The sequence below is a fragment of the Symsagittifera roscoffensis genome, chromosome 8 (genome assembly GCF_963678635.1).
Source record: "Symsagittifera roscoffensis chromosome 8, txSymRosc1.1, whole genome shotgun sequence".
NCBI lineage: Eukaryota > Metazoa > Xenacoelomorpha > Acoela > Convolutidae > Symsagittifera > Symsagittifera roscoffensis.
This window is the reverse complement of record NC_087069.1, coordinates 36,340,794-36,363,269: the sequence shown is the minus strand read 5'-3', so window position 1 is coordinate 36,363,269 and position 22,476 is coordinate 36,340,794. Positions and strand designations below refer to the sequence as shown.

The window sequence follows — 22,476 nt, the reverse complement described above, 5'->3', positions numbered from 1 at the left end:
AGATCTAGAATTATCTCCATTACCTTTAGTCACATCAATGAACTTCTAAAAAAAGCTGCCAAAAGGAATAGGTTTTGTCTAAATTTTGTTCAATAAGGTTATGCACTTGCTTTTCTTTAACTTACTTGTCAGCAAACGCTATTTTAACGCACCTCGATGTCAATTGGGCGACAGATTGTGCATGCGCTGGAAGATATCTACAATAAGTTTCCTTGCAGTGTACAGCTCGAATTGGATGCAGAGAAATGTTCTCACGTCAAACAAAAATCCACTAGCAGTCAAGCAATAAAAAAAAGCAGAAAATAGCCAGGTAATGCCACTGAATCTGTGATATGTCTTTTTCCGATAGAGCTGAAATAATTGAACCTGTAATTACATCAAATATATGTTAACTGTTCTACCTCAACTATCGCTTTGTCGACCACTCTTAAAAAAACCTGTGCACACCACTTAAGATAATTTTTGAAAAAAAGGGGAAAGGGCAAAGCTATTACTGTTATTTTATGCTGGCTTAGTAGAACTTTCAAGCTATTTTTCAAAAGATCACAAAGAAGTATCAGATCTAGAATTATCGCCATAACCTGTAGTCACATCAATGAACTTTTAAGAAAAAGCTGCAAAAAGGAATAGGTTTTGTCTAAATTTTGTTCAATAGGGTTATGCACTTGCTTTTCTTCAACTTAAAAGTCAGCAAACGCTATTTTAACGCACCTAGATGTCAATTGGGCGACAGATTGTGCATGTGCTGGAAGATATCTACCATACGTTTCCTTGCAGTGTACAGCTCGACTTTGATCCAGAGAAATGTTCTCACGTCAGACAAAAATCCACTAGCAGTCAAGAAATAAAAAAAAGCAGTAAATAGCCAGGTAATGCCACTGAATCTGTGATATGTCTTTTTCCGATAGAGCTGAAATAATTGAAAGTGTAATTATATCAAATATACGTTAACTGTTCTACCTCAACTTTCGCTTTGTCGACCACTCTTAAAAAAACCTGTGCACACCACTAAAGATAATTTTTGAAAAAAAAGGGGAAAGGGCAAAGCTATTACAGTTATTTTAAGCTGGCTTAGTAAAATTTTCAAGCTATTTTTCAAAAGATCACAAAAACGTATCAGATCTGGAATTATCGCCATAACCTGTAGTCACATCAATGAACTTTAAAAAAAAGCTGCAGAAAGGAAAAGGTTTTGTCTAAATCTTGTTAAATAAGGTTATGCACTTGCTTTTCTTTAACTTACTTTTCAGCAAACGCTATTTTAACGAATCTAGATGTCAATTGGGCGACAGTTTGTGCATGTGCTGGAAGATATCTACCATAAGTTTCCTTGCAGTGTACAGCTCGACTTTGATCCAGAGAAATGTTCTCACGTCAGTCAAAAAACCACTAGCAGTCCAGCAATAAAAAAGCAGTAAATAGCCAGGTAATGCCACTGAATCTGTGATATGTCTTTTTTCGATAGAGCTGAAATAATTGAACCTGTAATTATATCAAATATACGTTAACTGTTCTACTTCAACTTTCGCTTTGTCGACCACTCTTAAAAAAACCTGTGCACACCACTAAAGATAATTTTTGAAAAAAGGGGGAAAGAGCAAAGCTATTACTGTTATTTTAAGCTGGCTTAGTAGAACTTTCAAGCTATTTTTCAAAAGATCACAAAAAGTATCAGATCTAGAATTATCGCCATAACCTTTAGTCACATCAATGAACTTTTAAAAAAGCTGCAAAAAGGAAAATGTTTTGTCTAAATTTTGTTCAATAAGGTTATGCTATTGCTTTTCTTTAAATTACTAGTCAGCAAACGCTATTTTAACACACCTAGATGTCAATTGGGCGACAGACTGTGCATGTGCTGGAAGATATCTACCATAAGTTTCCTTGCAGTGTACAGCTCGACTTTGATCCAGGGAAATGTTCTCACGTCAAACAAAATTCCACTAACAGTCAAGCAATTAAAAAAGCAGTAAATAGCCAGGTAATGCCACTGAATCTGTGATATGTCTTTTTCCGATAGAGCGTTTACGACTTTTGAAACTCTCTCATTTACCTTTTTAGTTCTTTGTAGCACCTACTTTTTTTGCTCTTCAGAAGTGGAAATTATTCACGGTTATTTAAGCTCCCTCGACTAGCGCGCGTTCGTTGTTCAAAATTGGTGTTTCTTCGGATAGTTAGAAGCTAGTTATGTTAACTTCACAAAACCAGAAAGACATTTGTCTGAAAAGCGAAAGAAGGGTTGGGTTATTCAATGTTGATTCTAGTTGGTTTAAATGAAAACGAATGTCAAGAATTTAAGCTCTATTAGAGTGTTGTTCATTATCAATTTGGTGATGAATATCAATTCGGTGATGAAAAATTGCCGAAATCGGTTAATAGTTTTACATTGAACAAATCAAAACAAAAATGGATTAATTTTAGAAGCTAACTGATCTTCGGTTTACGATAATCAAATAGCGCAATGCCTTAAAGCTCTGTGAATTTTCAGAACGATAATAAAAACTTCTTTGATAAATTTAACCTAATTTGAGAAAACTGAATCAATAGGTAAAACTTTTATTCCGCTGGAAAATTCAATAATTAAATTTCACTTTCGAAATTAGAAGTCGATCATGTGACTTTTATAATTTTGCTGATCGATAGTGGAATTAACCCTCCTTTTAACAAAGCCTGAACAAATTATAAGACTTTTTTAGAAAAAAATGATCGAGACCTATATAAGTCTGAAATACGTTCATCAACTCTTAATAGAATAAATCATAGTCATTAAAAACATAAAATAAGCTTTGCTTCGCAGACACTAGCGAGAACACGACAAAGCAGCTCTATGAAGTGCAATAAGAAAAACTTTGTGATCGAAAACGTCCTTATCCTTTGCTTGGAATAAATAGTACTAAAAAATTTTTTTTGAGAATCGAACAATACACTACCGAGCACAGTTTGCTTGTCATTGATTATATAAAGATAATTGCTACTTTAATTATCGAATATCCAAGGAAATTTCAATTTATTTATTCGCTCCTCTTAACTGAACAACATTTTAACATCATTACTCCATCTTAAACTGGATTATTAGCTTTTTAAAATAAATTTAGAGCTCAAATAAATTTTTTCGAGCACAATTCCTTGGCGTGAAATACAACAAGTAAGGATTTAAATGAAGGATTGATTACATAGTGAAAACCTATAAACCGCGAAATGATCCATAGCACCATTTTATGTTTCGAATTAACCTGCTCGTAATCAGTGGCTGGTCACATCATCTTAAATTACACTTCAGTCAGCCGGAACTGGTTTTTTGAGGGGGAGCGATAGGGTTACTTCTTCATCTTCTCAATTGAGCCGTTAATGTGTTGCAGGAATTCGACGTAGGATGAGCTGCCGTCAGTTCTGTCATCTACCAGGCTCTCAAAAAACAGAGCCTTGCTGGGGTCATCGTCTCTGAGTATTAGGATGGGTGCGTGGTTTGGCCTCGAGTCCAGCAAGTGGAATATGAAAGCTCTGAGGGCATTTGACACAGTGTTGTCTAACTCAGGCAGCGACTTCAATCCTCCAGATGGTATGCCAGTGGGATTCGGAAGGTCCAGGACCTTCATGCACCAGTTCATTGATACGTGACTTCGCACCAAAAGGATCATCTGGGTGCCCTTGTCCAGAAGGTATGCCCCGTCACGAGACAGACTCTCTGCTGACAACTGAAGTTGGGGAGGCTGGGGGATCTTTCCCTCTGCGAAGCTGAACACGGTCTCCTGGTTGGCGTTGGTGGGCGTCTCGTTTGGATCAGATCCCATTAGAGGCTGTAGATGAATATTGTGTACTGGGTACATTGGAGGGTAAATCATATGCATATCTGAAGTTATTATATGTTCAGAAGTTATTTTTTGTTGGATCTATACCCTTACTTTTTGTTTCTATTTTTTTTCTATCATTTGTTTCCTTCATTATGAAAAAAATCCCTTCCCCTCACCAGACATAGAGAATCAATCAGCATCAGAATTTATAGAAAACTGACTAAACAGCATCATTGGTACAAATTAGGTAATCTGGAAAAAAAATATATCTATATAAGTAATCAAGAAAAAAAGTTATTGAGATAATGTTGAAAAAAACATTATCGAGAGTCCAAATGTCTCGGCGTGCAAAATTATGTCCCTTGAGATATCCCCCTCGAGAAAATACTAGATCTAAATAAGGACGTGATTTTAAACGAGTTTTAGTGTTATTTGAAAAAATAACTATTTTTAATGAAAAAAACAAGACACGTGACAAAAGTTCAGAATTCATTCGAAAATTTCAAAAAAAAAAATTTCAGATCTGATCATGTCTGATGCAGTTCAGGACAGACATGCAATCTCACAACAAATGGATTCAACCTGGGCATATCTGTATTTTTATTTTATTTCCGTAACATTAAAATTGTTGTATCTTCCAGGTCTGAACATGTCTGATACAGTTCAGGGCAGATATGCAATCTCACAACAAATGGATTAACCCTGGGCATATCTGTATTTTTATTTTATTTCTGTACGGGTTATTTTGATCATGTTGGATTTCTTCGTCATAGTTTTATTGTACTTTTTGGCATGAAATTTTATCGTTTGAGGAACATATATCTAAAAACGGTTACTTTTGTTTGACTTTTTTCCCCGCTGAAGTTATTTGCTAATGAAAAAAAGTTTTCCGAGAAAACTGAAAAATCAAAATAGAAAAAAAACTTGGTTTGAATAAGTGACATTTTTCTCACAAGCAGAAGGAATATTGTTTAACCTGCGATCGTCAGCTGGCTCTCCACAGCTTCTATGAGTTTCTTTACTTCGGGATCCATTTTGAAACAACAGGAAAGTGAGTGTTTAAAACAGATGTGAAACAAAATACTATTTGTACAATTTACTTAACCTGCAAGCAAATATCTCATTTGCATCAATCCGTGTTCCTAAAAGATCTTTCAAACCCCCTTTAGCTAGTTATAGGTCATTTAACACAAGTTGTCTTTAAGCAAACCTTTGAATATTAATATTTTATCTGTTTTACAAACATTTGGAGTAGTTGCTCCGGACAAACTCAGCACAAATTTGCCACCAGGCCTCTGACTTCCACGTACAAATGTTGGAGATGGTTTAGAGGCACTAGTTCCATGGAATCCAATGACTAAATACGGCTAAAAAAATGCCGCCAAATCGCTCATTGCCAGAAAAATCCGACGGCAAACCAGTTTCAGTCATTGAGGCGAACTGCTCCAAATTTCACTGGATTGCAGATTGCACAATTTGTCGAGAAACTCCTCAATTTGTAATTTGTAGCTTAATGCTATAGATTGCCTATGGATTCTATGATTTGTCACTGGATTTCACAAACATACCATTGAACTATGAATTGACGGCTGAACCCACGGACAGTTTGCGGAGTCCAGTGACATTAAATGAAAGCAATTGGGCGTCAAATGTCATTAAAAACCGCGTTTTTGGTGGTTTCTAGATGATTTTTTTGCTAGTGTGAATTCAACTTTAAGAACTACTGTTTAAACCCAGGTATTTCGTCTTTCTTCATCAAGTTTCTGACTTAGAAGCAATTTTTGAAATTCTCTGCAATGTGAAGCAAAACAAAGATACCACAGTCAGGGGCGGATTCCTTTGATATTTCCCTTACCAGAATGCCAGAGCCAGAGTAATCAGGGGGATCTAAATTTTTCTCGAGGGGGAGGTGGTTTTTCATCAAATTTTCGAAAATTTTGTCGACCTTTTTTTTAGCTAAAAAGACCCTGTTTTGGTCAAAATTTTTGCGCCGCAAGCAAAGTTTGAAAAAAAAGCCAAAAAGGTATTTTTAGGCACTTTTTGGAAAATTTTGACCAAAAAAATCACGTTTTTTCGGCACGCGCTCCGCCTCAAAGTTAGTATATATTGGCCGTTAAAAATTAGTAATTTTTGGGTCTGTTAACCAAAAATGGATATCTCAAAATAGTACAAAGGGCGTCAGGGGTCGGCAGGGGGTCAAATCCCTGAGGAGGGGGGGGGGGGGCGTCTACCCTAAATCGGCCCCTGAGGGTAATGAAAAATGGTATTATTAAGTTGATTTCAATTATCTGGCAAGAAACCATTACACTGAAACAAAAAAGACTGAAGTAGCCAGTTGCTGTGAATAGTGCAAACATTGTTCCGAGCAGTCCAATTGCTAAGGAAACCAAATTATAAAGTTTTTAATGTTTCTTGTGAACAAAAAAATCTGAAACCCGAAATCATTAAAGAGGCGAAGCTGCATTTCGCAAAAACAACCAATAAAAGGCATATGGAAGTTTTTTGGTACAAGATGGAAAAAATAGTGAAAATTGTTCCAAAAAATTGAAGCAAATTGCCGGCTAAGAGATCTGAACCTCCATTTACCACACTTTGAGCCTCAATTTTTCATAACTGTACTAATTCAGAATGCTGGAAAAATTTATTCAAACTCACGCAAAACACAAAAGCGCGAGGACTGCCAATGAATAATTGAAGCCGTTGTCTGAGATTAGAAAGGGTTTTAAAACAAAAAAATGACTGAAGTGAGCTGACTGCAGCCAAGAAGAGACAAACTGCAGCCAAAAAACACGGTTTTAGGCTACTTTATTAACAACTGGGTTGACCTAATACACCGAAAATGCTTACCAAACAATTCCATGCACCAAAAAACCAAGTGTATGGAAAAATGCATATATAGAAACTGTATGACTAACATTTTTTTTGATGGTGACAAAGTAGTTTCGAAAATGCTCCGAAAAAATGCTTTTTTACTGCAAAATGAAATTTGTATTCAAACACACATTTCCAGATATCTTTTTTTGCATGCAAAATTGAAGTTTTTTTGCGGCTAATGTAGAACTGGATGCATAAAAGTCTGACTAATTTTTTTCAAAATTGCTCAGAAAGCCTTTTTTTTGTTTAAGTATGCCTTCATCAATGCCTGATTAAATAAAAATGCAAATTATAAAAATGATCATTTTATGATTTTGTCCCCAAATATTAAACGTTTGATACTTTTCTTATATCATGTGTGTAAGCCAACCCTGCCCTTGCCACTTGTGTTTGGTAACGAAAACAAATAAAACGTTTTGAGAAGAAATACTTGTCATACATTTTTCGTATATGGAAAACTGTGCAAAAATCGTTTAACTAATAGGATTGTTTAATAATTCTAATTGATTGACAGTATTTCGTCATTCAGTTCCTCCATTGTGAGAGTGATTTCATACAATGTTTTGTACGTATAGAAGTGTGTAGCAAGAAATTTTTTACATCAAAAAATTATTTGATAAGAAGTTTTCGTTAACCCTGAAACTTCATTCCAAAACAAAATTTCAATCCCTGTAGAAGGTGGCGCCGATGTGGGACCGAATGTTAGAAATTTATTTTCACCTATTTTCAGCCAATGTGAGCTTGGTGATCGAAAACCTCAAAAAATCGAAAAAATTTATAAAACCGAAGCAGTTCAGGCCATTAAAATGTTTTATTGAGCTATTAGAAATTGAGCAGATACACCATTTTTTGATTATGGCGAATTAAAAACCGGGTATAAAAAACCTATAACAAATTTTCAAAATTTGAAAAAAAGTGTATCTGCAGGAATTTCTCAGAAAAGTTTTACTGTGCTGCTCTATTTCATTTTCTGTTATTCAGGACCACAGTTTTGTGCAAAAATCGTTTAACTAATAGGATTGTTTAATAATTCTAATTGATTGACAGTCTTTCGTCATTCAGTTCCTCCATTGTGAGACCCCCTGTAGAATGCGTAGTGATCAAACTGCTCTTTGTTTCAACAATTTCTTGAAGTTGTTTCACGCTGACTACTTATATCACAACTATCATGCTTTTCGCCCATTCTTTTAATTGTACTAGTTTTCTGGTTTTTAATAATTTTGATTCCGTTGGCCAAAATATTTTTTGAAAGCGGCGTTCGCCAAAATTTTTTTTGTCAGTTCTAATACCTAATAGGTTTTGGCCGAAATATCGCAGATATGAAAGCGTATCAAAAATATTCTCTCAGACTGGATCAAGTTTGATACCATCAATATTCTTTTTTCTCTTTTTCAATTTATTCATTACAATACAACTCAAGCAAGCCTAGCATTGCACTTTGGTGGATAGGAAAGGGGCAAAAACTCTTGCCTCGGAATTTTATAATGTCAAAAACACTACATAAACAAGTTTTTCACGTATGGTTCGCTTTCTCTTAAAATGGGGAAAAATGCCAAAAAAGACAATCGCCAATGTTAAATATGTTTTCTAAAAATTATATTAAGTGGCATCTAAGCCAACAAGAATTGAGTAGTCGGCCGTCGAAGAGCAAACAAAATTGTCTTAAATTTTTAATATACTTTCAGAACTCAAAAACTTCAAGCTGTCTTCCTGAATCACACTAAAATATTAAATCCCAAACATTACAACAAAAATTGACGACTGAGAAGGTAACACAGTAGCAGAAATAATTTAGCCGAAAAAAATCTGAAGCCAAAAAGAAAAAATTTATATTACGAGGGCAAGCTGTGTACCTTCTAAATTTTTGGTGTTTTCCTATCGAATGTGCAACACAGCTATTTTTTCTATGCTGTTGTGGAAATCACAGACAAACGGCTAACGTGTGCACTGTTCAAAATGGCTCCATAAGCAGCAAATTTTGCGGAATCTAGAGCAGTTTGTGAAATCTGAAAACAAATAGTTCTACATGTATGCAGTGGCGTGTTCTGTCGCGGAACTTGCTTTCTGTGAGCCGAATCTGCAAATTATAAGCTGAGTCTGCAAATCGCTGTTAATTTTTTTTACAATTGCAGAATCCACTCAAAGTTTGTTGAATTGACCTCCAAATGGGTAATCCGCAAGAACTAGCTATATTGATTTAATGTATTCCTTTAACATCAGGAAAAATTCCGAAAAAGATATTAAGCTACAAGTCATTAACTATTAAAAGACGTTAAACAACCAGTCATAAAATTCAAACAAAACTGCTCGTATCAGGGCGCAACCCTGAATGTTCCGACTGCCTTTTAAGGTTTATGGAGCAGTAATAACATTAAAAAATTCAATGAAATAAAACAAAATCAACAAAAATTTTTTTCTAAAATTTGAAATTTTTCATGTAAATCATCCCTCCACACGCCATACAAAGTACAAAAGGATAGATTTCACTCCTTGCAACAAACCAATTATGGCATATAAGCTTCTTTTAACCAATTTAGAACGATTTCTGAGGCGGATTAACTCTCCGCTTATGCGTTAATAGCTCGAAGTATATCGCGCGTTAATTGTCCCAAATTGGCCAAAATGGCAATCTTTAAACCCCCGTAACTTTGCAAAAAATGATCACAGGTAAAATACCTTTTCAAATTTGAGCTCAGGACAACAATACTTTCGAATGATTTAAAAAAATTCCGCCAAAAATGGCTAGTTAAAAAGTCGAAATTTGTCTGAAGAAAAAAAAACCCACCCCCAGCACAAATATTCCGTCACTTTCGTATCGAAAGTCGGAACAACAAGCGGTATTTAAGCCAACAAGAATTGAGAAAACGAGTGGAATCTACAACTAACTTGCTATTTTGTCCAGTTGTCTTACGGATTCCTCGACACAACCAATGTGCCGACATATATTACGTTAGAGATAGTTGATTGTGGAGTCTGCGGCAAATTCTAAAGATTTCGGATTTTTGTTTGTTTGGAACACATTTAGAGACTTGGCGGTGGACTCTAGGGTCCTACACACACAAAACTCAGACCTGGTAGGCTAGCATATTTTAGGTTTTGTAAGGCAATGACACTAAAAATCAAAAAACTTAAAACAATTTGAGACAAACTTCTGAACTTCAGATGTAAAAATTTGAAGAAAAATTTCGTTTTTTTTCTAGATCAATTTTTTAATAAACATTTTTTTAAGCAACTGCAAACTAACTGAGTGCATTGACCACATAAATCACATTTGCAGTTTTTCTGCTAGACAATTTGTTCAGAAAAAAAAACCATTTTCCTTGATTGATAAAAAAATGGATAAGCTTAATTAAAAAATGCTGAGCTCTATGTTAGATTACAATTTCTGAAAAATTTATTGTGCCTGTATTTCACAAAACAAAAAAAGTGAATATTGACGTTAATTCTGTTTTACGGGTTCAAGAATGGTATCAGATAAAAGCCAGTTATTTGGATTCGAAAAAAATTATCTTAGCCGCTAAAACAACTGGTATCAGTGAGTGATTCAACCTTGTTTTTGATTATAATGAGAAAAAAAAATTTATCAGAAGAAGTTTAAAAATGAGACAGAGAGTGGTTGGCAGTCTTGAAGAAACAACTCCCCGTAAGAAGAAGTATAAAACTGCGAAAGAGAGTAGCAAACAATATATGCATAACCGGCTTAGATGGATATAGCTAGATAGTCTTTCGATCTTTATCAAAAAAAAAATGAGGGTTTTCTTGCATTTGAAGACAACGTTGCTTTTACTTCTGAAAAATTTAAATTTTAAAATAATTTATGTTTTCACTTTAAAAACTTTTTGAACCTTCTTTGATTACCACAAAATCGAGTTGAATTAAATCAAAGCTACAATAAACACACACTATTTTAAACACCATCATCAGGGTATGTTAGTTTTTTAACCCTAAAACAATATTTTAAACTTCGTTCTCGACACTAAGAAACTGTCTTTGGATACATTTTGATCAAATCGAAACTGACACTGTTTAAAATGACATATCCCTGATTCCATGTTCATGTATGTTTTTTTTACTAGTTTAACGCAAAAAAAGTGTCGGTACTATTTTGCTGTTATGTTAGATCGACTTTTTTTAGTTTAAAAAAACTGCAGTTTAACCCGCTTGATTTTTCATACTGGTATTGCTGAGTAACACCCGTATCAACAAAATTGAGTGAAAAAACCTGAAATTTCTCTACCTAGTAAATTCAATCTAAAAGCAAAACACCCCGACAACCTTTTTAATTCAAGCGTCAGCGTTTTTCTGAAACTTGAATTTTTTCGAGGCGTGAAGGGTTGGGTACGCTTCTCTGTTTTTCAGGGATTTTGTAGATGCCAAATGAAGAGTCCCCTCTGGTCTTCGATCTCAGCCAATCGATCCAATCAGAAAACAATAAATACCCTTGATGAAGAGGTGAAATTAAACTCAACATCCGGTAATAATAATTCAAAAGATGCCTAAAAGTGTGCGTTTTGTCTTGTTTTTTTTAATTACAGCTTTCGGTGCAAAAACATTTTTTTTTTCAAGTCTAGAAAAATCTTTTTGGTTGACCTTAAAAAATTGACACAATACAAAAATCTGCATCACTTTTAAGTCAACAAACAGAAGAAGGTATGCAGGCTTGCCATAACTTATTTGAAAAACTACAATTAGGCCATTACAAAATAGTATTAGGCCACGAAAAAATACTATTAGGCCACAGCGCGTTCTTTTTTTTCAAAATTGTTTTCGAGGTGTCTTACAATTTAATACGAGCCATTTTAACACCGTACATTTTAACACCTAGTCATTTCACTATTAAACAATTTAAATCCACACCAATTTAACTCCTTTTTTCAGTTTAACACCGAACATTTTACGACCTAGTCATTTCAATACTAAAATTAATACTGTCTGAACTCCTTATCTTACTTCTTATCACACTTAAGTTAATTTTGCAATTAATGCACGCATCATTTTGAAAAACTTGGTTTATCTTAGTTATACATGCTACAATGTAGCGATTTTAAATTGCTAAGGCAGCAAAAAGTAGGAGAGAAATTATATGGAGTTAACTTGTTAAGAGTTTAAAGGGAGAACGGGGCTGTTTGTTCTCATTAAGGCTGAGAAACTCGGTCTGCAGAAATTCTTTATTATTTTTATTATTTGTTAGATTTGGCAAAATTCGCCAAAAAATGTTTGAATTAGATGCCTGAAGTTTTAAAGCCGATGTAGCAATAAGTAGAAAATCAAAAGAAAATCAAAGTAGCTATAAACCTAAGCAAGGGTCAGTTTTTGGTCCAAGACACCAAAGGTCGGTGCGGGACTGGTCACGTTTTCCGCGGCGAGCAGTGCTACTTTCAAGCCATTAGAGGGCGAGGAGTGGCTAATCACTTTTTCTGCAATGAGAAACTCATTTCTATATAGCCGCAATTGAACATTTTAAAACATATTGTGGACTGATGGTTTTCCGTTTTTGATTTTTAGACGCATTTGCCTGCCTGTAGACTCGATTTTTGATCCATGAGCTTGGTACACTGTTACATTTTTAGAAAGCCAATAATTTTTTGCTTGAAAGTATCAGCTTGACTGAAAAATTTAGATGAACGAGGATTGCTCTCATAGACTGATCAACAAAAAACATTTCAACTTCCAATAACGCAGAAAAATTTGCGCCGGCAGCAGACGATTTGAAAATAAACAATGAACACAAGAAAAATAAAGATTTGTTTTTTTTTCGGAAAAATTTCAGTTTTCAAATTAAAAAATAGTTGGTCTCTATTCGTTTATTTTTAATAATATTTTTTGATCGACAAAACTGGGTCATTAAGTAAAGTTTTCGTTGTGCTCGGAAATCTGAAAATTTAGGTCCACTATCGAAATAAGACATCATTCTTTGTTTTACGTGTTATCTACATTTCATTTTTACTTTTCGATAGTGGAGTTTGCCTTCCTTTTAACATAGGACATGAATTGAATCCGAAACGAATTGCAAATAAAAATAAAACAGTTTAGCGTCAACAAATTCAATGACTTTTCGTGGGAAGAAAAAACAGAAAAAATAATCTCGATCTATGAGTCTTCACTACACTCATCGACTTAAAAAGTTCCAATTTGCTTATCTCTTTTTGCAGAGAACAGAACGATAGCAGAAATGACAGACTGGAATAAAAAAATATCGTCAGTAGCCTGCTGGTAGTATCGACTAGCGTTAAAATCAATCAAATATCAAACAAGATCTGCATTGACAAGGGGCGAGTTTGCTCTGCATATCTTTCAATGAGGCATTTTCTTGTTTTCAATGCTTGCCGTTGATTGATATTTCAGAAACAGTTTATATTAACTTAACCACTTTTAACTTTACTCGAAAAATACGAAAAAAATTCGGGGAAAAACTTAATTTTCCTTAATTTGCCCGGAAAACTGCAAAAAGTTTAAAAATGAACGCATATCTGGAGTTTGGAATGATTGTCTGATTGACTTATGTTGTTTTTCCATCATACAAAATTACTAAACCACACTTGTATTCTCTATTTAAAACTGTACAAGCAAATACTACAAGAAGAAGTCTTTGATATAGTTTAAGTCTGGGTTATTTTCGAACTGAGTTTGGTTTGTGGCGAATAGGAAACAGTAGTGTGTCAGCAGCTGCTGTAGAAGCTCTTCTTCGTCTAGTCTCTCAATTTGGTACGCCTTGTTGTAACCTAGAAACATTTAAATGTATACACGTTTTATAGAATATACAACTAATCGCCCCCCCCCCCCCCCCCCCCCTCAGTGATTCGACCCCCTGCCGACACAAAGGGCTCCCCTTTATACTATTTTGAGTTATCCATTTTTGATGATCCAATAAATCGAATATAGAGAAGATTGCTGTTGTTTTTTTTTTCGTTTGAGACAGCTTCAACTAAAACAATTACAAAAAAAATTTCTCCCTCAAAACATTTTCTCCCATTCGGCATAAATAGGTCGAAATTCGATCACAACCGCAAATTTTTTACAAACAACCATCCCTTATTTGAGCTCGACAAGCAAATGCGTTTCACCTATTCTAGCTTCTCATATTCTTGTTGCAATTGAAATTTATCAATAGAGGGAGGGGAAGGAAAGAGAAGAACAAAGAGACCCAAAGCCCATACCAACCTGGCAGTAACTGAGACAAGTGTGAAGTCAAGCGAGCCTTGACATGTCCCCACTGTCCTTTCTTTTTAAACCTCTCCTCTTGAGTCTGTAGTGAAGTGCATGCTGTGTCTCCTATGTTGGCACACCATGTTGACCTGATGTTGTCCATCATAATCTGTCCAAATCTGTCATCAATATTCACCCAAAACAAAACAAAAACGAGTTATTTTTGAACTACGCTGGGGGCGACCACGCAGGGTAGAAATTTAGCCAACCTATTCAATAGTTTAAACAACGAAAAACTTGCATTTTTAACTAGTAATTTCAATCTTGGCTCTGAGTGATCTGAAATCTGACCTAACTTCGAAAAAAACTTTTTAGAGAGTGAAAAAGCGTTTCCGGTATTTCATCGGACTGGAATTTCTGAAAGTAATGTATTATAATAAATCAATCGACCCCATCTGACGTTAATTTGTGGCACCTTGATTTGCCAGGAAAACTTGTCCGAATGTACAACAAAAACGCAAGCCAATATGAAAAAAGCCAACACAAAAATGATGGTAAAAACTCTAAAGAAGATTGAACATAATCATCGTTAAAATTTCTTGTATAAATATTGTAAAAGTCATTCAAAGGTGAAAATCTGAAACTTTCGCGAGGTCTACCTTAGTTGGTCCGGGCAGGGGCAGATCTAGGATATTCTCCAGGGTGGGGGGTATTGGTATTGGGCATATTTTCGAAAAAATGTCGAAAATTTCATCGACTTTTTTTGTCGACCGAATTGATTTTCTGAGCTCTCCCAAATCATTATGAATACCCCATTTTGACCAAATTTTAGGGTCAGTCAGCCAAAAATAGATATCTCAAAATAGTACAAAGAGGGACCCTTTGGGTCGGCAGAGGGTAAGAAAAGTTCATCCGACCACTCCCGCATTTACGATTGATTTGCATGAAAATAATGAAAACTTACTTGTTCATAGAGCAGAAAAAAGGCATCCTTGAACAAATTCGGAATCGTATCAATCAACTTCTGACTCTTTTCGCTCTCCAAATAGACCAAAACACACTCAGACAAAAACAAAACGGGTAAATTTTTATCCAATCCAGTCAGCTCTACAATATGGTTGAGCGCGACTTCTGGGTCGCCAGATATATCCACATTTAACAGATGGAAACTTTCTGAAGTTATTCCTGTTGGCGTAATTTTGGCATCCTTTGACAAATATTGCCTTAAAAGCGGATTTCTTTGTACAATGAATGATTTTCTCATCACAACTTCTTTTAGGTCAACTTCGATGTACTTGTCCGGTTTCAGATCTAGGTTCCAAAATAAGGTATCGAATCCCGCGCCTAGTGATACAATGTTGCATTTTCGTTTGAATATTGATATGAATTCAGACACGACTAGTCGTACGACCATAGCACGTACGTATGTTCCTATCAATTCGCAGCGTTTTAAAAGGCGACAACTATTTACAAATCAGTTTATCAGAAACACCTCCAAACTAAATCAACTTTCATAATTACAAAAAAAAAACAGATGAAAAAATATGTCCTAGCGGGGAACAGATTCAATAAAGTTTCAAAGAAAACTGAAACTTTAGACCACACAAACTGCCTCGTTACGAATTGTCGCTTTTTAAAACCAATGCGACAATTTTGAGCAGTCACGCTTTCGTTCCTAGACTGATTTCGGGTGGTTTTCGCTCGGGGTATTTGGCAAATGCTTTGATGTAGGGGTCTTCGTAGTAGCCGAGGGAGACTGCGAATGCCTTGCAGTTGGAGGCGTGGTCATTAGTCTTGGTTACATCGGACATCTGAAGCCAATATAACCGCGGAACTTAAAATGAGCAGCATACGGTCGGTCAAGTTTTGAACAGAGACGAAACTACAGTTCGCAAACCTTTGTCCGAACATTCAATTTAAATTGACAAATAAATATAGCCAACAGACAGTTAGATAAGAGTTAATGAACTTGAGGAAACAGAAAAAAAAGACATGGTTTTGGATATTCTTATGATTTCAAAAAGTTCATAGTTCATTGACTCCTATACTTTTTGAAATCATAAGAACATAAAAACACAATAACCTGTTGCAGTCCAAGTAGAACAGAATGTTCCGACTACACTGAAAATATTTTTCACCGTTGGATATGATTATTTTCGGCCAGCTTTATTAAAAACGGGACCCTGAAAACCAAGGATGGCCGAGTGTTAGGCAAGTAGTACAGAATGTGCACACCAAAATGGTTTAAGATGACTTATAAAATACAATTAATTTTCGACCACGTCACTGAAAGCGACTCGAAGCAACAATAATGTCAAGGTTTTTGCCGCCCAGTTTTAGTTACTCCAAGTAAAGCTAGTATGAGGTGGACAAGTATATCAAATTAAAGCCTAATTAGTCGTTATTTTCAATACAAAAAATCGAAAATACTGCCGAGTCAAGAAAGACTGCTCATTTCAACCCCCTGAACAACTTTCGGCAACCGGTTGATTTGAAATCGTTGATTGATATATGTAAAGAGACAATATAATCAGTGATTTCATGATGTGTTTGAAAAATCCTTCTTTTTGAAAAAATCCCAAGCCAAAACATTCAAAAATTTGATGGACAGTTTTTGAAATTAACTTTTTTTGGATTTTTTTTGCAATTTTAACTAGATTTTGAAATATTTTTCGCAATTTTAAATTCTGAAAAAATTTCAATTTAATTACAGATATCATCTTAATTGACCAGTTTACAGATAATTGACTTGATTATTGATTATGCGGGTGATCATAAACACTACTTAGAATTCTTTTACACAGGCGAAGCTGAGCTTCGCACCACTTGCAATACAACTAGATCTATTGAAATGAATTAAGATTGATGTTTTCGAATTCAAAACCAATAAAAAATGTGTCCCTCATAACTCATACAGGCACATAAAAACTTTCTTCAAGCATCAAATGACCGAATAATAGGCTACTAAGCCGCTATAAACACAGAGGCGAAGCTTCGCTTTGCAAACACTAGCGATAACACAAATACCAGCTCTATAAAGTGCAAAAAGTAAAAGTAGAAATGTCTCGAATTAGCAAAAATTCGGCTAGCTCTGAGATTCGGTCCTGCGACTTTGAGATTAGGAGACTCACACAGTAACCACTCAACCACGAAAGCGTCATAGGTACCAAACACTAGCCACAAAGAACGCAGAGAACAGATGCTGTGCATTTTCCAATGCTACAGTGAAATTTCCAAATAACTGAACACTTTTAACGAACAGTTTTATTTGCGAGTTAGATTTAAAAAAAAAGGTTCTTAATAATACACAAAGCTGATCACTAGAGTAAACAAGCCAAAATATCAAGCCGAAAAAAAAGAAGAAAAAAAGTGCGGAGGGGAGCGTAAAAATGGGTTTCTCTTGAAACGACGCAAAACACCGCCACTAAGTGGATGAAAAACAAGCCGAAAAAAATTGAGCCGATAAGCAAAAAAAGGAAATACGAAGTCAAGGTTAGTAAAATTACAAATTGCAGGAAAAAATCAAACAGTAAAATTAACATTAAAAAATGCGCGCAGCAAAAAAAATATTACAAGCTGTGTCAACTAAGCAGACAAATAATTGACCGACCATTTTATTTTGAAATAGCATATTTCCTGTTTGAAAAAAAACAGGCCTTAGTCATATTCGAACCCAGGACATTTGCGTATTTGCTACCTCCAGGCTAAGTTGGACACGAACGCGAAGAAATTTCAATTAATTATGAAACAAGGCACCACTAAAGATGAGTCCAGAAGACCTGTGAACAAGGTTATTTACGGGAAAAAATCTAATGCCTATTGCAATAGCATTACTGCTAGGGTAATAAGAAATTCGGATAAGATTCAGAATTCTTCCAAAAATTTTATGGAAAACAGATTCAAATCAGACTTTTTCTTCTACTTTAATGGCAAATACTGCGCTAGCCGTTTCAAAAACCTCATTTTGAAGGCTAAATTCTCAAATTTTGAAATCAATTAAATTTTTTTTTCAAAAAAAGCCAACAGACCGTTGAAATGCCAAAAAACTACATTAACTTCAATCAGACATTCTTTGAAACGCGTTGTCGAAATTGTCTTTAACATAATAGTAATGCACCCATGTGCCACTTACTGTTCTTCAACAAATCTTACAAAATTCGCATTTCTCATGCCATGGCTTAAGCCCCTTGAGAAAACATTCACTATTAAATAAAATTTTTTAACCTTAATTTTAAAGTTTTTGATCTGTAATTATAATTGTCATCATAATCATCAATCTTCATCTTCGTCATCATCTTGCAACATGAATTCTATAAACTCTTTACACTTCCCTCTAGTCGCGCTCTTATCGAACCATTCAGCTTCTGGACTGTCGTAGGGATCCGAGTGACTCCACTGGATGAAGGTCTCCTCTGCTATGACGTCATTCTCGTAGAGGAACAGGAACAGGTTGGGACTGAGGGGGACGAGGTGGGGGTTCTCGTTGAACATTCTTTCAATAGTCAAAACTGCTGTCTAAAAAAAAAGAGTCAGAACTCAACTAACTATACTTAGACAGGCTGGATAGCCTTTCATAGATCCTTTCCAAAACGCAGAAACCACAACTATTAATCATCTGGATACGAAGGCCTTATCCTCCTTCATTTTTAAAGATTCGAAACTAACCACATTGTGACAGGCTATTTCCAAATGAATTTTCATCTGCGACTGCTACTCAATCGATGAACCTATTATGTCGCCGTAATCCATCCAACATCGAACGTATTTAAAAACTGACTTTCTCGCCATTAAAAAAAATCTTGAGCCTTTTTGTAAGCCAGCAAATTCTATTTTCAAGCTTTCTCGGCACTTTTGAGCAGAACGGCATCTGATCTTTTTCTGGAAGGTTTCCAGTTACAATTTGATTTTTATTCGTTGCATGCTCTTCCCTTACCATTATTGTTTATTGTAACCTAAAACACTTTTCGAAAAATGCTAATTTGGAGAACTGTAGCAATGGTACTACCTGTGCGTCAAGAAAAGCATGTGCAGAACAAAAACTTTCATTCAAACCAGCAGATTTGGGAGCAATAGCGCAGACCTTCAGGACATCGGACACCCTAAGGAGACCTCAAAGAGAACTTTTGGGCACTTCTGCTCCCAAAATTTAATATTGGCAAAAATCAGAGAATCATTTTACTAAAAATTTGTTCATTCAAAATTTCTTCGATAAACCACCCTCTCCGCTAAAATCTTAAATCCATCAGTTATTCCAATTACATTCTGTGGTATACCTTTGCTTGCTTGATTATTCACCATGAAGTTATCGAAGGAAAATAATGAAGTGCTATCTTACCAATTGACTAGCTTGCACGTTGCAATAATGAACCAGCAACTTCTTGAAGCGGTTCACATTTTTCTGTGCATTTGCCAACCACTCTTTTCTCTCCAGAAGAGAAGGTTTGTTATTCAAGTTCAAAACAGTCTCCGTTACACACTGTACTACATCTGTTAGAGATGTATTGTACGCAAACTTGGATGAGTTTATTTCTAGGATCAAATCTTCAATGTTAGAAAGACCTTCATTAGCATTTCGCTCTATACTATCTTGAACTTCCGATACAAACACTTCGTGATAATCTAAAACTCCCATTTGACCTACGTCATCAGCTATATCGTCAACATCTGAATCTGAGAATGCTCCACTAGATTCTAGAACATTCGATATGTCGTCATCGTTTTCAACCAGCCTGATAAATTTAGAGAGATCTTCGTAGTTCAGTAGGTTTGCATACTGGCGTTCGTTAAGCTCTTTTATATTCATTTCATAGAAATAACCAATAGCTTCCGGGCCGAACATTTCATTTCCTGTACATTCTAAACTGTTTTCGAAATTTTTCGAAGAAATTAGAATCTTGCTCGAACTAAGTTCACATTTTGGTCCAATGCAACAGTTTTGACCAATAAAACACAAACCTGACTTAATTTTTGAGTTCTCTTTGATAATCGAATTACTGCTAATGAAACAGTTCTGTAAAAAGCAGCTGTCCTCAATTACAACTCCATCTCTGATAAAACATCGAAAAAGACAAACATTCTGTCCAATTTTGCAATTTTCTCCTATAGTTGAAAACTTTAGAGAGCTTCCTTTTCCAACAGAGGAATATTTCCCGATTATCGTTTGGGAAAAAAATGAAGTTGACCTTTCAACTTTTGAGTTCTGATGAATATACGTTCCCCCATTTGGCTGTAAAGAGAACTTTTTGTCAATAATTTCTGGCACCAAAGGGTAGATATTTCTTTGCAGTAACATCGTTGATATTATTTGAAGCTGAGAAAACGATTGTAATGCGTGTGATATGAACTCGTTCGGTTCAATTGAGTGCGCGTGAATAACTTGCCCCATTATTTCTTCGTTGTCCAGTACGCCACGTACAAATTGGGTCATGTCTTGGAAGTCGAAGTTGTCTTCGAATAGGTGCGCCACATCGGGCGAACAAATCCAGAGTCCGCTATCTAAACATTTTGGGGGTCTTTACTGTTCGGCTAAAAACTACTAAATGATTAATTGAGCTTCTATTTTCAATAAAATCCAGATCTTCTTTCGCTGGGTTTAATTGCGACCAACCCGAGTCGAACATCGATCTCCAAATTTGAAAAAAAAAACATTACGATATCAGTTTTGGGCCGTATGACAGAATAGAACCAATTTGGGCAAAATTAACCAAATTGAATATTCATTAATATGAAAGCAAAAACAAACTGCATCATAACTATTGCAAAATTTTCTACTGAGGAGACCAATTGATTCGTTTTTAAACGAAAAAAAAAATGGTTGCTAGAATTTGAGAATCAAAACTAAATTGACAAAATGAAATCAAAACATATTTAAAAAACTTTTACTAGCCTCTGATGCGCTTTCAGTTTTAAGAATGTTCCTCAACTCATATGGTTAATTGAGCTTCTGTTTAGCAACTTTGAAAATGATCAAACTACACAATAAAAGGTCAACTAAGTTTGAATGTATTCTATTTTCCGCAGCATGAAAAGAAAAATTCACAAATCCTGCTGCCTCAAATTTTACCTTTACTCACCATAAAGATTCGTGATAAGGGTCATCTCACTGAAGCTATTCAGCACACTCAGGTCGATCGACATCTTACTCGGTCCTGATTGGCTGGAAAACCAGACGATCTGATTGGTTGCCGGCTCCAATCCCACATTAAACGTTTGCAGAGCTGAAGCCACAATCGGGTTCGTCGGTGGCAGACTTGTGGGTAAAATAGCTGTCATGACACTTAATTTATTCTTTTTATACCTCTTTCTATGCTGATCGATCGCATCGCGAATATCGATATTAGTGATTACGTCATAATCAGCTATCAAAAAATGATCTTTCAGTTTCCCTCGCGCCTCCAAATCGCGAATTATATCGCCAAGCGATAGAAACTTGTTAGAGTGTACTAATTCTGCTTGCACTTTACCCTCCAAAATTTCTATCATTTTTTTCAGACAATTTTCATGAATTGATTTCTGAGCGTAACACAGAAAAACTTGAGTAACTCCATTTGAAGCAAGTCTTTCAATTAGTAATTGAAGAATTGATTTCCCGGCTATTGTAATATTTAATTGGGATTCTTTTTCAGTTTGAAACATGCTACTGAGCTCAAATTGGTTGTCGTCTGATTTCGAAAAGGATTCGCAAACAACCACAGCCTGCAGTTGTAGCTGTTCCGATTCAACGGGCATTTTCACTTCTAAAAATAAACGAGCAGTGGCAGTTTTTTTTTGCAATTAAACATTTAAAACAACTTATCGGCACAGGTGGGACTCAAAATATGACAAATTTAGTGGCGCCGAGATTTGAATTTTACCAACAAAAAGATTTTTTTTTGCTTTTTGTCACAGATTTTTTTTAAACAGCTCATATCACCGCGAACCCCTTTTTTAAGCCCTCAAGCCGCTTAACGTCGAGAGAATTTCTCCTAGTTTGACTTAATTTTAGGCTCGTTGTTGGTAAGGTGAATGCCTGTCACCCGAATCACTTCTGTTCCTACCACTACAAGTGGCGAGGAACTTTGAATTCGGGTGTTTTCACGCAAAATCAGGTTCCACGCATAACTAACGGAAGGCGTTCAGAGATATAATATATCAAAACCCTTTCAGTATTAGTTTGAACGACATTAAAACAATTTCCATGCTCCGAGAAAAACCGGTGTGAAATTCTATTTTTAGTCCAGTGTCAAGCGAATTTTATTAATGAAAATTTACTAGTTTTGTCAATAAACAGAGAGGTTGAGCAATACATCAAACACATGGCATTGCACACTAGCGGATATAAAGGAGACAGAAGCTACTAAATCCATAAGAAACAAGGATAGCCGGTTACTGTGCAAGTACCATAGTTCAAAAAAAATACAATAAAAAAGCTTTTTTTTCTTCAAATTAGGGTCGTTTTTTTCTGCGTGCGGTGATAAAACGATTTGAACGATTTGCAACTTAGGAATATTCGACAGTCAAAATAAAAAGGCAAATTGCACAACACTTCTGAAAAATGACTAAAAAAACAAAATATCAAAAAAAATTCGCCAACATACTCGAAACTGTGAAGTTTTTAATTCCCAAATGGCCCTACAAAAAATTCCAAAAAAAACAACTTCACTTGATTAAAAAAAAAGTTTCCAGG

At 35.4% G+C, this 22,476-nt stretch overlaps 4 protein-coding genes across 4 annotated transcripts in view; 1 reads left to right on the top strand and 3 right to left on the bottom strand.

The window, feature by feature from the left end:
* The window catches only part of LOC134853068 (uncharacterized), a 32,001-nt gene extending 27,036 nt beyond the window's left edge, over positions 1–4,965 (bottom strand). Inside the window, exon 1 of the mRNA XM_063868998.1 lies at positions 4,768–4,965. Within this exon, the coding sequence (XP_063725068.1) occupies positions 4,768–4,825 (58 nt within the window). The 5' untranslated portion in view covers positions 4,826–4,965. The remainder of the gene's footprint in view (positions 1–4,767) is intronic.
* The window catches only part of LOC134852828 (estrogen receptor beta-like), a 488,151-nt gene that overhangs the window by 157,526 nt on the left and 308,149 nt on the right, over positions 1–22,476 (top strand). The gene's annotated exons all lie outside the window — the stretch shown is intronic.
* On the bottom strand, positions 13,191–15,739 carry LOC134853639 (leucine carboxyl methyltransferase 1-like). The gene is made up of 4 exons (XM_063869643.1): positions 15,477–15,739; positions 14,776–15,286; positions 13,827–14,007; positions 13,191–13,387 (listed from the first exon to the last, which is right to left on the bottom strand). The coding sequence occupies exons 1-4, from the start codon at positions 15,620–15,622 to the stop codon at positions 13,239–13,241; spliced, it is 987 nt and encodes a 328-aa protein (XP_063725713.1). The 5' UTR covers positions 15,623–15,739; the 3' UTR covers positions 13,191–13,238.
* Positions 17,855–21,545, bottom strand: LOC134853421 (translation initiation factor eIF2B subunit epsilon-like). The gene is made up of 3 exons (XM_063869419.1): positions 20,885–21,545; positions 19,147–20,306; positions 17,855–18,326 (listed from the first exon to the last, which is right to left on the bottom strand). The coding sequence occupies exons 1-3, from the start codon at positions 21,537–21,539 to the stop codon at positions 18,084–18,086; spliced, it is 2,058 nt and encodes a 685-aa protein (XP_063725489.1). The 5' UTR covers positions 21,540–21,545; the 3' UTR covers positions 17,855–18,083.

Coding starts and splice junctions, on each gene's coding strand:
- LOC134853639 (XM_063869643.1), bottom strand. CDS start 15,622: ATGTCCGATGTAACCAAGACTAATGACCACGCCTCCAACTGCAAGGCA. Junction 14,008..14,775: donor TTTTTCTGCTCTATGAACAA/GTAAGTTTTCAT, acceptor GTTTTGTTTTGG/GTGAATATTGATGACAGATT. Junction 13,388..13,826: donor CTTGTCTCAGTTACTGCCAG/GTTGGTATGGGC, acceptor AAATGTTTCTAG/GTTACAACAAGGCGTACCAA.
- LOC134853421 (XM_063869419.1), bottom strand. CDS start 21,539: ATGCCCGTTGAATCGGAACAGCTACAACTGCAGGCTGTGGTTGTTTGC. Junction 20,307..20,884: donor CCTTATCACGAATCTTTATG/GTGAGTAAAGGT, acceptor CAAAATGTTTAG/ATAGCGGACTCTGGATTTGT. Junction 18,327..19,146: donor ACGTGCAAGCTAGTCAATTG/GTAAGATAGCAC, acceptor CTTTTTTTTTAG/ACAGCAGTTTTGACTATTGA.